The sequence below is a fragment of the Odocoileus virginianus genome, unplaced genomic scaffold (genome assembly GCF_023699985.2).
Source record: "Odocoileus virginianus isolate 20LAN1187 ecotype Illinois unplaced genomic scaffold, Ovbor_1.2 Unplaced_Contig_4, whole genome shotgun sequence".
Taxonomy (NCBI): domain Eukaryota; kingdom Metazoa; phylum Chordata; class Mammalia; order Artiodactyla; family Cervidae; genus Odocoileus; species Odocoileus virginianus.
The window spans coordinates 3,211,614-3,224,671 of record NW_027224321.1 but is presented as its reverse complement, the minus strand read 5'-3'; the positions used below and the strand labels follow the sequence as shown (position 1 = coordinate 3,224,671).

Sequence of the window (13,058 nt, the reverse complement as noted above, 5' to 3'; positions counted from 1 at the left end):
AGCTCCTGGGGTGGGGATAGAGAGCTCCTGGTGGGGATAGAGAGCTCCTGGTGGGGATGGAGAGGTCCTGGAGTGGGGATAGAGAGCTCCTGGTGGGGATAGAGAGGTCCTGGGGTGGGGATAGAGAGCTCCTGGTGGGGATGGAGAGTCCTAGTGGGAGGACTGGAAGGTCCTTCCAGGAAGAACAAAGGTCTGGAAGGACTGGAAGCCACAAAGGTCCCATCGGAAGAGCCCGGTGTCAGCGCTGGGCCTGGACCTCACTGGAGAGCTGAAACCAGGGACCACACTGAGGAGCAGCCAGCTTGAGGGTCCTCCACGGGGCCCAGTCCTCACCAGACCCAGTACCCAGGCCTGCTCGTCCCCTACCCACCAGGAGCTGCCCTGTGCTGCTGACTGCCCCGTCCGTCTCCCTCTGGGGCAGGGACCTGCCGGTTCCAGGCCCAGTGCAGGGAGGCTGGAGGCCCGCCTGGCACATCACCCATCGGTCCCGCTAGTGCAGGCCCTCCTCGGGAATGCCCGCTCGGTGCACGCACACGCCGAGAAGTTCCAACCTGCCGAACCCCTTTCTGTCTCCCCGCAGGGTGAGCGCGGTCCTCCTGGCGTGAACGGCACTCAAGGTTTCCAGGGCTGCCCTGGGCAGAGAGGAGTCAAGGTGGAGTGTGGTGCCCCTCAGTGTGGGGAGGGGGCCCCTGCATCCCCGCACGTGTGCAGGAGACCGCTCCTCCCAGCGCCTCCTGGGGGAAGGGGGAGCCCGCCTGGCTTCTCCGCTTAGCACTGGGCAGCCGGTGGCCTCTCGTGGGGGGCGGGGGGGGGCCGGGCCTGGCGGGCTCAGGAGCACAGGCTGCGTTGGGAAGGGAGCCTGAGGTTGGAGAGACAAGTTGCCTGTGGCATTGTGAAGCGACCAGCAGGCACTGACCAGCACAGAGAGACCCTGGGCTGGCCAGAGAGAGGACCGGTGCCCAGTCTTTAGAGCCCCGGACCTGGTGGGCGGGGGTGAGGGAAATGGGGGGTGGAGACTGGGAGAGGACTCCCACGCAGGAAGTTCCTGCGTGTGAAATAGTTGAATCAAGGGTGGATGAATCTTCTCCATCTGCTGGAGTTTGGGAGCCAATGTCAAGGGACCAGCCCCCACACTTAGTGCTACGAAGGGGCCTCCTCGGAGCCCCTACCCCTGGCCTGCAGCCCCCCGCTCCCAAGGGGGCCAGCAACACCCACGTGCTCAGGTCCAGGCAGGTTAGCGTTATGGTCCCCTTGTGATGGAGAGAAAGTTATTCAGACAGATGAATCTCTAACACTGAAATTTTAGACCCCACCCTTCATGGTGGGGACGGGGAGGGGGCATCCCTTAGCCTACTCTGGCCTACCCTCTCCAGCCTCCAGGAAGGAGCTCATATTCCTTCTTCCCTTCCTTTCCAGGGCTCTCGTGGATTCCCGGGAGAGAAGGTACTTCAGCCTGGTTTTCTTTGTATATTTAAAACTTTCCCACTATTCTGCCAGATTTTGCACTCACTCATGCATCTTGTCTCTTGACAGGGTGAATTAGGAGAGATTGGACTGGACGGTCTTGATGGTGAAGATGTAAGTGAGTTTCCACTCTTAAGTCCAAACTGCGCTTGGGCCGGAAGATGCTGGTGACTAATCCATCAGTCTACGGTAGACATTGCGCCAGGAGTGACATTTTATTGTTGTCTTTGGCAGGGCGACAAAGGACTGCCCGGTACTTCTGGAGAGAAAGGGAGTCCAGGAAGGAGGGTAAGCATATGTCTGTAGTGTGGCTGTCCTGGAAAAGCGACAAATATTTCGCTCAGTGATTTCTTTTACTTGTGCATAAGACCGCTTCCTCTGGGCAGCCTTCCTTGACCTCCTCTTGGGGTGTGTTCTTGGCATCTCCTAGGTCCCCTGTCAGTCATGACATGTTTATGTTGTCTTTTCTTGTTTGGAAAGTATGTCCCATGGGGCAAGACCTGAGTGTGTTTTGTTGAAATAAATCCCCAGCGCCTGGTACAGTGTGGGTCCCCATAAGTACCTGTGAGTTACCTGAAATGCTTGGAGGTAGTTTTCCCTTCGTGGCAAATGAGTAAATGGTAAATGCTAGAACACTGTTCAGTTTAAGATTTGTGATGGGAAGAATGCCATTTTGAGGGTGAGATGAAAATGTGAGACTAATTCTCAGGCTCTGCTTGTGGTTTTTATTTAGGGTGACAAAGGACCCAAAGGAGATAAAGGCGAGAGAGGTGATGTCGGGATCAGAGGCGACCCGGTAAGGGGAACTAACTGATACTAGATTTGAGTCTGGGGAAAGAGGGTGTGGGGAGAAGTGGGTTGAAAGTAAGGATTTCACTGTTGAAATTGCTTTAACGTATGCTGGTGAAATACGTGGTTTGTCCTTTTCTTAGAATTTTGGGGTGGCTGGAGATGTCTCTGCTCTCTGACTGCAAGATAATTCTTTGCAAAGCCTCTCCTATTAAGACCAAAGAAGCTTCCCTAAAGTGTGGTCTCGGGACTCACACTAGTTTGGGTTAGAGAAAGAGGAGAGTTTATAGCTTTCCTGTTTTATGGGGCTATAAAACCAGTTAGCAAGTGGCCACTACTGGGCCAGCCTCTTGGGGTCCTGACAGGACGAGGCATGCGTGAGCCTGGCCACCGTCCTCCCCAGGAGAAAGAACAGGAAGGGAGAGCCATCACCCCCCACCCCGTTTGGGGCTCAGAGCGATTGCTGACCCCACGACAAGCTCTGTTCGGCGGGGTGGGCGTTACTGAAACAGGATGCGGCTGAAGTGCCTGGGTTGCAGACGTTGCTGCTATTTTCCTGGTCCCTGGCCCCCTGCAGCGGTGGCTTTCTATATGTGCAAATAGAGTGCACGTGTGACTTATTGCCCACCTGTGCTCCTTTCAGGGCAATTCAGGACAGGACAGCCAGCAGAGAGGAGCCAAAGGAGAAATCGGAGACATCGGCCCCGTGGTACAGTGCTCTGCACACCTAGACCCTCCCTGCGCTGCGGGCCTGGGGGGCTGGCCTCGCGCTGGGTCATCGCCAGCCCTGGGGGCCGTGGACAGGGGCCTTGAGGCTGTGGGTGCACAGGGTCGAGGTCGGGAGCAGAAGCCAGAAGCCAGCTTGAGAGGGGGTCTCCGAGGGGAACCCAAATGGCCTCTCCCAAGAGGGGCTGCTTCTTGGCAGAGTTGGTGCCCCCTAGATGTTTCCAGAAAGTCAAGCCAAAGCCTCATGGGGGGCAGAGGGCACCTGTGTCTGAGGCCCCCCGGTGTGGGCGACCAGCCCGCTCTGTATGCACCCCCGTCCCCCGGCGACTTGGGCAGAATTTGAGTTACACTTTCTTCTTTGCAGAGAATCTTACATCAGTTTTCTTTCCCACGCCAGGGTCTCCCTGGGAGAGACGGGGTGTCTGGAGGGCCTGGAGAACCCGGGAAAAGCGTGAGTGTCTCTTGGGGCTTAGAGGGGGGCTTTGCAGTATTTACCTAACTCTGCCAGACTTCCTACTCAGAGCTACTGAGCAACTTTTTATTGGGGGAATTAAGGGATTTTGGAAACCACCTGTTGCTGCTTCTACATACCCTTTGTCGTTATAATTTTCTCTTGAGCCACTCCCAGTCTGCTTCCCTCCTGCTCCCAAAACAGATGAAGTCACTCAGTCCTGTCTGTCTTTTTGGGACCCTGTGGACTGTAGCCTGCCAGGCCCTCCTGTCCATGGGATTCCCCAGGCAAGAGAGACTCTCCCACTGGAGTGGGTTGCCATGCCGTTCTCCAAAACAGACCAAACAGACACTTTAAAAAGTAATATCTTTGCTGCTTTCGAATATTCAGCCAGGCTTTATCCCACTGAATAATTAAAAAATCCAAACAGAAATACAGAAAGAGTAAGGGGATTAGGGGCAGGGAGGCAGACGGGGAGTATGTTTATTTTGTTTGATAATTGTTTGTTGTTCTTCCGCTGCTGTGTCAAGCAGTGAAACCAGAGCCAGTTTTCCAGTGAAATGCTTCTCGCAGTTGCTTTTCCAAGACAGTTCAGAAATGCCTGTTGCAGAGTGCTCGCTGCCTCGTCTTTGTCTTGTTGAAGAATTGCTGAGGTCAAAGGGGGATGGATGATCATTGGGAAGCCATTTGAATGCTTCCAGGGCCCAGGGGGTCCATGGAGCTCGGACCCCCCTAGCTGGGAGAAGATGGTCCAGAAGCTTGTGAATCCTTGGCCAGTTCAGGGTGCTGGTGGGTGCCCGAGACAGGTGTTTGCTCAGCATCTCACTGGGTTCGGTGGTGGGGAGGGCTGAGACTGAAACCCCCTCAGCCGTGTCCCTGGGACAGTCACGCTGCGGTATCCGCAGCTGGATCACCTGAGGGTGTGTGCTGACGGGGACTTTAAAAAGAAACAACAGGATTCGCACTGATGGGGGCTTTTAAAAGGAACGACTCTTACCTGTAAGCAGATCATACGCTATGAGCATCACCTTACTTTTAACATTCAGAAGAAAACTTAAATTTTGAAAACTGCTCTCTTAAGAGTCTCGAGTATAATTTTTGAGTCATACTGTTGATCTGCACAATGGAAAGCAGTGAGGAAAAACTCCGCTGCTGTGCTGCCCGGCTTTGTGAAGAGAGCCCAGACTTGTTTCCATGATGAGCGTAGAATTCAGTTGTAATTCTAAGCATGGGTAGAAAACTCGGGGTTTGAGTTCAGTGCGGTCAAGTTGGGACTTCCGTTAGGAGCTCCCAAGTGAGGTTCATGCTGAGATGAAGGATGTCCTCCCCTGGGCTGCCTCCCGTCCCATGTGGCCCGAGCACAGGTGACCTCTGGTCGTACTCAGGGATGACTCTGTGAGGAGCGAGCAGATTGCTACCCCGTGGAGGCGTGGCCTGGCTGCACCTGTCCCACCCGTCCACACGTCATCACTAGAAGGAGGCCCAGGTCTTCCCTAGAGAAGGTGCCGTTGCAGTGAGTCACGGCAGAGCGGCGGCCCCAGATCACTGGGCTGGTCCCCGGGGGGCAGCGGACGTGGTTCTTGGGTTGAGGAAGCAGACGGGCCGTGCCCGTCACAGGCTGGCTGATGACAGGCTCCGGAATTCCACCTCCTAACCTCTCAAAGAGGTATCCAGGAAGGGTGCCCACCCCAAACCTTTCCACCAAAGAGGAAGGAATCACGAGGTGGGACTTACTGGAGTACTCGCAAGCTCGCCCACATTTATTTGAACTAAGGTTCGCTTCTGGAGCATCAGGGAAGATGCTGCCAAGTCTTGAGCCCAAACCGAGACAGCCGGGCTTTTAAGTCCATGCACATGCACTCTGGGCACTTTACTTAACCGAGTGTGTGTTATAGTTGGCTGGGACAGTGTGGAGCGTCTGGGGCTTCCTTCCATTTTAATTGCCGTCTTACCTCTCCCTCCAGTTAGGAAACTGCAAGAAAAATAGTCAGGTCGGCATTCCTGTTTTCTTGAAACTGGCTGGGGCCACGTAGCCCGAGGACTCCTTGTTTTGCTTGGCAGGTCTGAAGTCCTTCTCAAATCTTCCATTTAGATGATTGACAAGGGCAGCGTGGGAGCACAACCTTCCCTCGGGGAGGGTGGGGTGGGGAGGGGGAAGGTGTTACTTCGTGAGAGTTTCCTGCGGGCCGGTAGGTACAGCGTCTGGCTCCCAGCGGGTGTGGTGAAGGTGCCCAGCCTCCTGCAACCTCCCTGCCTCCCCTTCATAGTTTGTGTGGTTTCTCCCCAGGGCGGCTTTGGCCGAAGGGGACCAGCAGGAGCTAAGGTAAAGCCTCTCCATCACCGCCTCCTTGATGTCATCACTGCATAACTCACCGCTGCCTCCCAGGGGCTGGCCCCCCCTCCGTCCCACCCGAAATTAAGAGGGACTCTCTTTCACCATCAAGGCTTGTGGCTCCAACAGGAGCTTTCCTACCATCTCCTTGAATTTAGCCTTTTCTGCAAAGGCTTGGGAAAATCATGATGACCCAGTGAGAATGATTATCAAAATGAAAGTGGCTGTGGGAATGGCGGGTGGGGGAGAAGGGAACGGGAAAGAGGCAGGAGGCTGCGTCCTTGGCGTCTCCTGCCAGGGAACCTGCTTACTGGCCTCAGTGGCTCTGCCTCTCAGCTGTCTCTGCGAGACAGATGTGGGCTGAAATAGCTTCATGTCAGGAAGTCTTCTTGAGGAAAAGGTGAGATGAGAGGGACAATCGATGCTAAGGGTGCCAAGTGACAGCTGGCTCCGTGTGTCCAATGCCTCTCCCTGGAGCTGCGGTGTCACTTCTGACCCCCCGGAACAGCTGGGACGGTTCCCTGCGCCCTCCTCCAGAGGTGACCGGAGCACAGGTGGCTGACCTCTCCCTTTCTCTTCTGTCCTCTCACAGGGCAACCAGGGCGGTCCCGGGCAGCCGGGCCCTGTGGGAGAGCAGGGGACCAGAGGCGCGCAGGTCAGTACCCCAGCATGCCCGTGTGTCCTGTGTCATGTTCCCAGATGGCTTGCCGTTGTTGCTGTCTAGTAGTTAAGTCCTGTCTGACTCTTTGCGACCCCATGGACTGTGGCCCGCCAGGCTCCTCTGTCCATGGGATTCTCCAGGCAAGAATACTGGAGTGGGTTGCCATTTCCTCCTCTGGGGGATCTTCCCAACCCAGAGATCAAACCTGCGTCTCTTGCATCTCCTGCATTGGCAGGCGGATTCTTTACCACTGAGCCACGTCTTACCATATATATGTATTTTTAATTGAGGTGACAATCAGTTTTACAAAATTGAACACAAAATTTAATCTTTTGAAGGACCATTTTGAGAGCATTCCCAGCGTTGCCCAAGCAGCGTCTCTATCAGGTTTCAAAACATGATATTGTTCCTCAAGGGGACACTGTGCCCAATAAACAGTCATGCTGCTCCCCCCAGCTCCTGGCAACCACCAATTCCCTTTCTGTCTTGGTGGACTGGCATCTTCTGAACCTTTTATATGCATGGAAGCATTTACCAGGTGGCCTTTTGTATCTGGCCTCCTTCACTTAACGTCACATTTTTGAAGTTTATCCATGCTGTGGGCAGCGTGGGCGCCGTTCCTTCCCGTGCAGAGTAACCTTCCGTTGTGTGGAGCCTGTGGTGGTCGCGGCGGGTCACCTCCACGCGGCACTTACCTGGCCGTGGTGGTCGTGGTGGGTCACCTCCACGCAGCGCTTACCTGGGCGTCTCACTTTTTCAGGGTCCTCCCGGTCCCACTGGTCCTCCAGGCCTGATTGGTGAACAGGGCATTCCCGGACCTCGGGTAAGTCTGTTTTGATCCCTCTTTCGCTAAACGGCTAGCATGGATAGCCCGTGTTTCGTGGATGGTGGGACAGTAGACAGACCCCTCAGCCCGACACTTTCGTAACACAGACATCACTTCTCACAGTAACTGGCTCGTCCGCCCTGAGGAAGTTAGAGATTGTTTCTCTTGGTGCTCCTTGGGCTAAGTCCCCATGGACATAGGCCAGGTGGGTGGTGAGCAAAGGAAGGATGGACCTCACTGCAGAAGTCTTAGCGTGGATCAGCAGGAAGTCAGATGAATCTACTAAGATGCTCAGATCACACCATACTGCTGGAAATTGTTTCTGTGGTTCGATATTCTGTGTAAGGAAATTCCCCCACACTTAAGTGTGACGTGGAAGGTGGTCCTTAAACTCACCGCCACTGCAGATGTCAGCATCTGTCTCAGCTGTTAGCGATGATGAGCAGAAGCAGGTTGGTGTAGCCGGGAAGGGCCCGGGTGCCTCGCACTCCACACTTTGGTGCCCCTGGGGTCTGCTGTGATCCTGAGGGAGCCATCCTACTGTTTGTTACAGAAAATAGTCATGACTAATAAACCGGTGAAGCACTGACCCGAGGCTAGGTAAACGCCCAGAAGTGTTTTACAGGAGGCAGCCGGGACTTCGTGAGACTCGCTGTTTGCTTGGGAAGTCTTTCCTCAGTTTGAAATCTGATAGATACCTATTTTTAAAGCTTATGTGTTTTGTTCCTAACATGTATTTAAGCTCTGATTAGTCAAGACTTTTTTGATGGTGAAGAGGTGAGGTGAAACTCTTCAAATATCAAGCAATACAGCCATCACCATCTGGATTTGCTGGGCCCGGCAGGGTCATTTCTGGGCTCTGCGGGCTGCCCTGCATTCTAAGAGCTGTGTCCCTTTGTTGATCTCTTCTCTCACTCGATGTTTGAGTGTGTATAGGTTTCCACACCTGGAAAATCAGGTGCTTATGGGGAGGTGTGGAAAGTGAGAGGAGGGAATGCCATACACATCTGCCTGTTTGTCCCTAGTCGGTAACTCAGCAGGTGAACGTTAATTCCTCGGATGTGTACACACGTGTGAAGAGGTCACGCTCATAGTTTAGTTTGGCACAAGCCGTCTCCCTATGCATTTGCACGGGGGCCTCCAGGGCTGGAAGTGGAAGAGGGCTGCAGGTTCTGACCTCCGCGCAGGGGCAGGGTGGGGGCTGCAGGAGGTGGGATCGGACCCTTTGGCTTTGGAGGGGTGGGTGTCTCACTGCCTCTCTCCTCTCCTCCTGCTCCAGGGAAGCGGGGGAACTGCAGGTGCTCCTGGAGAACGCGGCAGAACCGGGCCCCTGGGAAGAAAGGTTTGTTTGGACAAGGGCAATGCGAGTTTCTGGAGGCCAGGGCCTTCCCCCCACCCCGACCCCAGACACCCTGTCCCGGCTCCCTTGTCTGTCAGTCTGTCTAGCTGCTTGGTGTGCACATCCTTCTCCCCTCTGGTCTCTTCCGCCCAGCCTCCCCTGCTGACAGCGGCTGGGCCGGCGGGATCACCGTCCCCACCTCGAGGGTGTGCATGGCCTGTGCGCAGTGGATTGGTGTGTATTCGCATACCTAGGACACCAGCCACTACTGGCCTGCTGCATCTTTCCGAGTCCGGGCTTGTGAGGACGGTTCAGGGAGCCCAGGACACATTAGCAGCCCCAAGGACTGCCTCCAGACGCTCCAAGTATTCTCCAGATGGGCCAGTAACCCTGCTGGCCATATGCAGCTGGTCCAAGGGCCCCAGAGCCTGGCGGCCTTGGGTAACAGCACCTTGCTGGATGCAGGCTGACGGTCTGCAAGCCCCAGGAACTGCTGTCCTTTATCCGAGAGGCAGCATTTCTCAGGGAGAGCAGTGAGTTCGGGCGATTCAGCCTTGCCTCTCTGCCCTGGGTGGGGCCTCGAGGTTTCACTGCTGACTCCACGCCGCCCTCTTTCCTGTGCTTGCCTCTCTCTCCTCCCCTCCTCCCCGGCAGCCTGTCCCCTTGCTGTGATGACGGAAAGAGCAAGCATATAAGACTGCCTGGATTCTCTTCCAGGAGTTCACGCATGAGCCCTGCAATGTAAAAAACTCACTAACCTCAAAATCTAAAAGGTGAAGCTAGCAGCTGCGGCAGCCTACCAGTGACATCACCCAGAGCAAGCACAGGGCCTGAAACCAGAGTTTGAGTCGTCCCAGACCCTGGCGTCTCAGCCCTGTTTCTCATGTCTAGGGTGAGCCCGGAAATCCAGGACCTAAGGGGAGCATCGGGAACCGGGGTCCTCGCGGGGAGACGGTAAGGTCCCCACATGCACGGGGCCCGGGCTTCTGTCGACTCTGCTGAGATGCTCGGGGAGCAGGGAGTTGGGCCTTGGGCTGGGCTGGGCTTTGTAATTGCTGCTTGGGTTGGTTCCATGCAGAGACAGCTTGATAGCTGCTTCTTATGTTACTGTGGATGTGATTGAAAATAGTGAGGCTTGGTGCTTATGAGTTTCAAAATGCTTCTTATTTCATTGGAGGGGTAGTGAATAAAGGCAGTTTTTCTAGGCTTTTTTTGAGGAATGAATGTGGTGGTGTCTTGACCCTCGAACCACCTTCATTTCAGGTCTTGCAAATGCTTTTCAAGTCCGACTAGATGGAGCTTTTCTGTAAAGAAATAAATGTCCTTGGTTTAAAATGGAGTGAGCTTTGATAAGATCTCAGTTCAGACTGAAACAGTTTGTTTTGAATGAGATATGAAAGTGAAAGTGTTAGTTGCTCAGTCCTGTCTGATTCTTTGTGACCCCATGGACTGTAGCCTGCCAGGCTCCTCTTCCATGGAATTCTCCAGGCAAGAATACTGGAGTGGGTTGCCGTTTCCTTCTCTGGGGGATCTTCCTAACCCAGGGATTGAACTCGGGTCTTCTGCATTGGCAGCCAGGTTCATTACCGTCTGAACCACCAGGGAAGGAATGAGATATCCCAGAATGGAAATTCTTACTTTGAGAATTCATTTTAAAAATATTTAAAAATCCTCTAACTGCTCACTTACAATAATGTTGTAACATATGTTTCTATCTAGAAAAAAAAAAAAATCTCCAGCACATTGGGGAGTCTCCTAAGATGAGTTATGACACCTAAATACTACATACACGAGCCAGGTTGATCTGACCCATGATCCCAAAGCTTGAAAATATTTTTCTTGTGTTTGTAATTTCTCTATAGTGAATGGTAGTTTAGAAATCCATTGCTATTACTTAGTCCCAGAAGCAGAGGGTAAAAATAAAATCAAACTTTAAAAACTACTCAAATCATTGAAAAAAACTCTCTTCCTGATTCTGTTTCTATTAATTTGGGGCAACAATTCTTTAGTTATTTAAAACTGTAAATTAACTAAGGAGCATGTTCTGCATGTGTTTTAGAGATATTATTGTATATTTCATGTACATTCTTCTGATTCTTTTGGAATAATGAACAGTGTCCAGTTCGGAGAGCCGCCCAAGAGAGAGTGATAGGAACAAATCTCCGAGTACAGGGAAAGGGGTTTTGGGAAGAAAGGAAATCTAGAGGCGAGACCTGGAAGGAAGTGAAGGGGCACCGGGAGAGGGGAGCAGGGGCTGAGCAAAGAAGATTCAGGAGGGTGTAGACTGAGTGCTATGTTCCTTCTTTTAAATAGAATCAAAACTCATGGGGCTTCCCTGGTGGCTCAGTGGTAAAGAATTTGCTTGCCAACACAGGAGATGGGAGTTCAACCCCTGGGTTGGGAAGATCCCCTGAGAAGGAAATGGTATTCTTCCCTGGGAAATCCCATGGACAGAGGAGCCTGGTGGGCTACAATCCATGGGATTGCAAAAGAGTCGGACATGACTTAGCAACTAAACCACCAACAACAAAGACTCATAGAGCCATAGGTCAAGGTGACCTTCAAGAGTCCTGTCAACTCTAAGATTCCCTGGCTCCAAGACTCTGATTCTACATCCAAACAGCATCGATACCAATAGCTCGTAGCAGTTTTATACATTGTAGTCCATGAAGCTCACCCACCTATAGACACTGTCTAGTTTGCACTGAAGGATGGGTGGGTGTGGGAACTTTTCCCTCAACTGTACCTTATCTGATGCACCGCTCAGGGCTTTAGACAAAGAAGGTCGTGGAGTGCCTGACACGGTCTCCTGGAGTAATGCTGTCTTTCCACTCTTTCAGGGAGATGATGGGCGAGATGGAGTTGGCAGTGAAGGACGCAGAGGCAAGAAAGTATGTGTCTGCTGAGGATTCTTGAACTTCTAACATGTTGCAGTTTTAAAGATTTATCTCACAAAATTTAATTGTAATATGGTGAACTTTTTCTCTTGGTGACATTGGATCTATTTCTTTTCTGCTTGAGAATAATTTATGTTAGATGATTTTAAGTTGGGACCCAAATGTTGAGTCATTTATTTATCTTTTGTAGGGAGAAAGAGGATTCCCTGGATACCCAGGTCCAAAGGTAAGCATTCCCCTAAGTGGGTAAACATTTTCATTGTTTTGAATGAGTCTGATGGGACCATGGCTGAAGGTCGCCATATCTTGGGTCTAGTCATGGGTCAGACACTAACTGAGTGACCCTGGGAAAGACCCAACTTCTCTAAGACCCTCCCTCATCAGTCAGATGAAGATGACAATATGCACTTGGTATGGCGCTTGTGAGGATTAAATGAAATGACACTGCAATCAAATATAAACTTTAAGATGCTATAATCTATATGCATGCATGCATGCATGCTAAGTCGCTTCAGTCATGTCTGACTCTGTGCGACCCCATGGATAGCAGCCCACCAGGCTCCTCCATCCACAGGATTCTCCAGGCAAGAATACTGGAGTGGGTTGCCATTTCCTTTTCCAATAATCTATATAATGCTGTCATTAATGTGAATTCTAAGTTCAATAAGCTTAGACTAAGTCTGCACTGGTAACTCAGTGGAAAAGTCCATCAAAGTTCAGCCAAATCCATTTGGCTGCCCTGGGAAGTGTGGTTCAGAGGTCCCCAGGGACCCTCAGCTGGACTTGCCACTCCAGAGCTTAATGTGCTGCTTCCTGGCTGTCTTCCCAGGGCAATCCTGGTGAGCCAGGGACAGACGGACCACCGGGACCCAAAGGCATCAGAGGCCGAAGGGTAAGTTTGCCTGCCCCTTGGCTGAAGGTGGAGAACCAGATCCTTCGTGGCAGCAGGCCTGAACCCTGCAGGCTCCATTCCTTCTTTCATAGTTACCCTTCGTCGCTTGTAACCTGACTGGAGATTGTAGGGGTGGGAGTGGAGGAATCCTAACCCTAGACTGACGAACTCCTGACCCCCTGCTGTTGTGTCAGCGCTGTCTCCTTTTGGATATGCTCCCCTTACAGGGAGGTCTGCATGGCCCCCTCCTCTGATACACCTCAAGGGTCACTAGTCCACGGTCCACTCCATGCATGGCACCAGGGGACTCAAGTCTCAGAATGAGTGACGTTGAAGGTCTGTGTCTACACAGTCGGTCATGCCCACTGGATGTTGCAGACAGGATTTCATGAGATGCACGAAGTGCTCACCAGGGTTCCAGGCTAGGATCGAGCAAGGCTGAGACCATGTACTCCCCTGTCTCCCCATTGTGATAAGACTCCTCTTTCTTAAGCTACTTTTTGTTGTGTATTTCTCTCCCTAGAGGATATTTACTCATCCTCTTAACACTGCACTGAGTCTTGAGTTAGCAATTTGTGACCTAGAAACAGGTAAAGGCTTCTAACAGGTATTTTTAGCTTAAAATACGGTTAAATCCATCATAATTATCCTGTCAATTTGCTCAGTAAGGACATTCAAACT

At 52.4% G+C, this 13,058-nt stretch overlaps 1 protein-coding gene across 6 annotated transcripts in view; it reads left to right on the top strand.

Annotated features, from left to right (window-relative positions):
• COL6A3 (collagen type VI alpha 3 chain) overlaps positions 1 to 13,058 on the top strand; it is a 96,277-nt gene that overhangs the window by 57,791 nt on the left and 25,428 nt on the right. For all 6 annotated transcript variants that reach the window (XM_070463562.1, XM_070463560.1, XM_070463563.1 and 3 more), the window contains 15 exons: positions 581 to 652; positions 1,417 to 1,443; positions 1,534 to 1,578; positions 1,699 to 1,752; positions 2,198 to 2,260; positions 2,897 to 2,962; positions 3,377 to 3,430; positions 5,718 to 5,753; positions 6,355 to 6,417; positions 7,184 to 7,246; positions 8,529 to 8,591; positions 9,480 to 9,542; positions 11,429 to 11,479; positions 11,676 to 11,711; positions 12,315 to 12,377. In XM_070463562.1, coding sequence (XP_070319663.1) covers positions 581 to 652; positions 1,417 to 1,443; positions 1,534 to 1,578; positions 1,699 to 1,752; positions 2,198 to 2,260; positions 2,897 to 2,962; positions 3,377 to 3,430; positions 5,718 to 5,753; positions 6,355 to 6,417; positions 7,184 to 7,246; positions 8,529 to 8,591; positions 9,480 to 9,542; positions 11,429 to 11,479; positions 11,676 to 11,711; positions 12,315 to 12,377 — 819 coding nt within the window. The remainder of the gene's footprint in view (positions 1 to 580; positions 653 to 1,416; positions 1,444 to 1,533; positions 1,579 to 1,698; positions 1,753 to 2,197; positions 2,261 to 2,896; positions 2,963 to 3,376; positions 3,431 to 5,717; positions 5,754 to 6,354; positions 6,418 to 7,183; positions 7,247 to 8,528; positions 8,592 to 9,479; positions 9,543 to 11,428; positions 11,480 to 11,675; positions 11,712 to 12,314; positions 12,378 to 13,058) is intronic.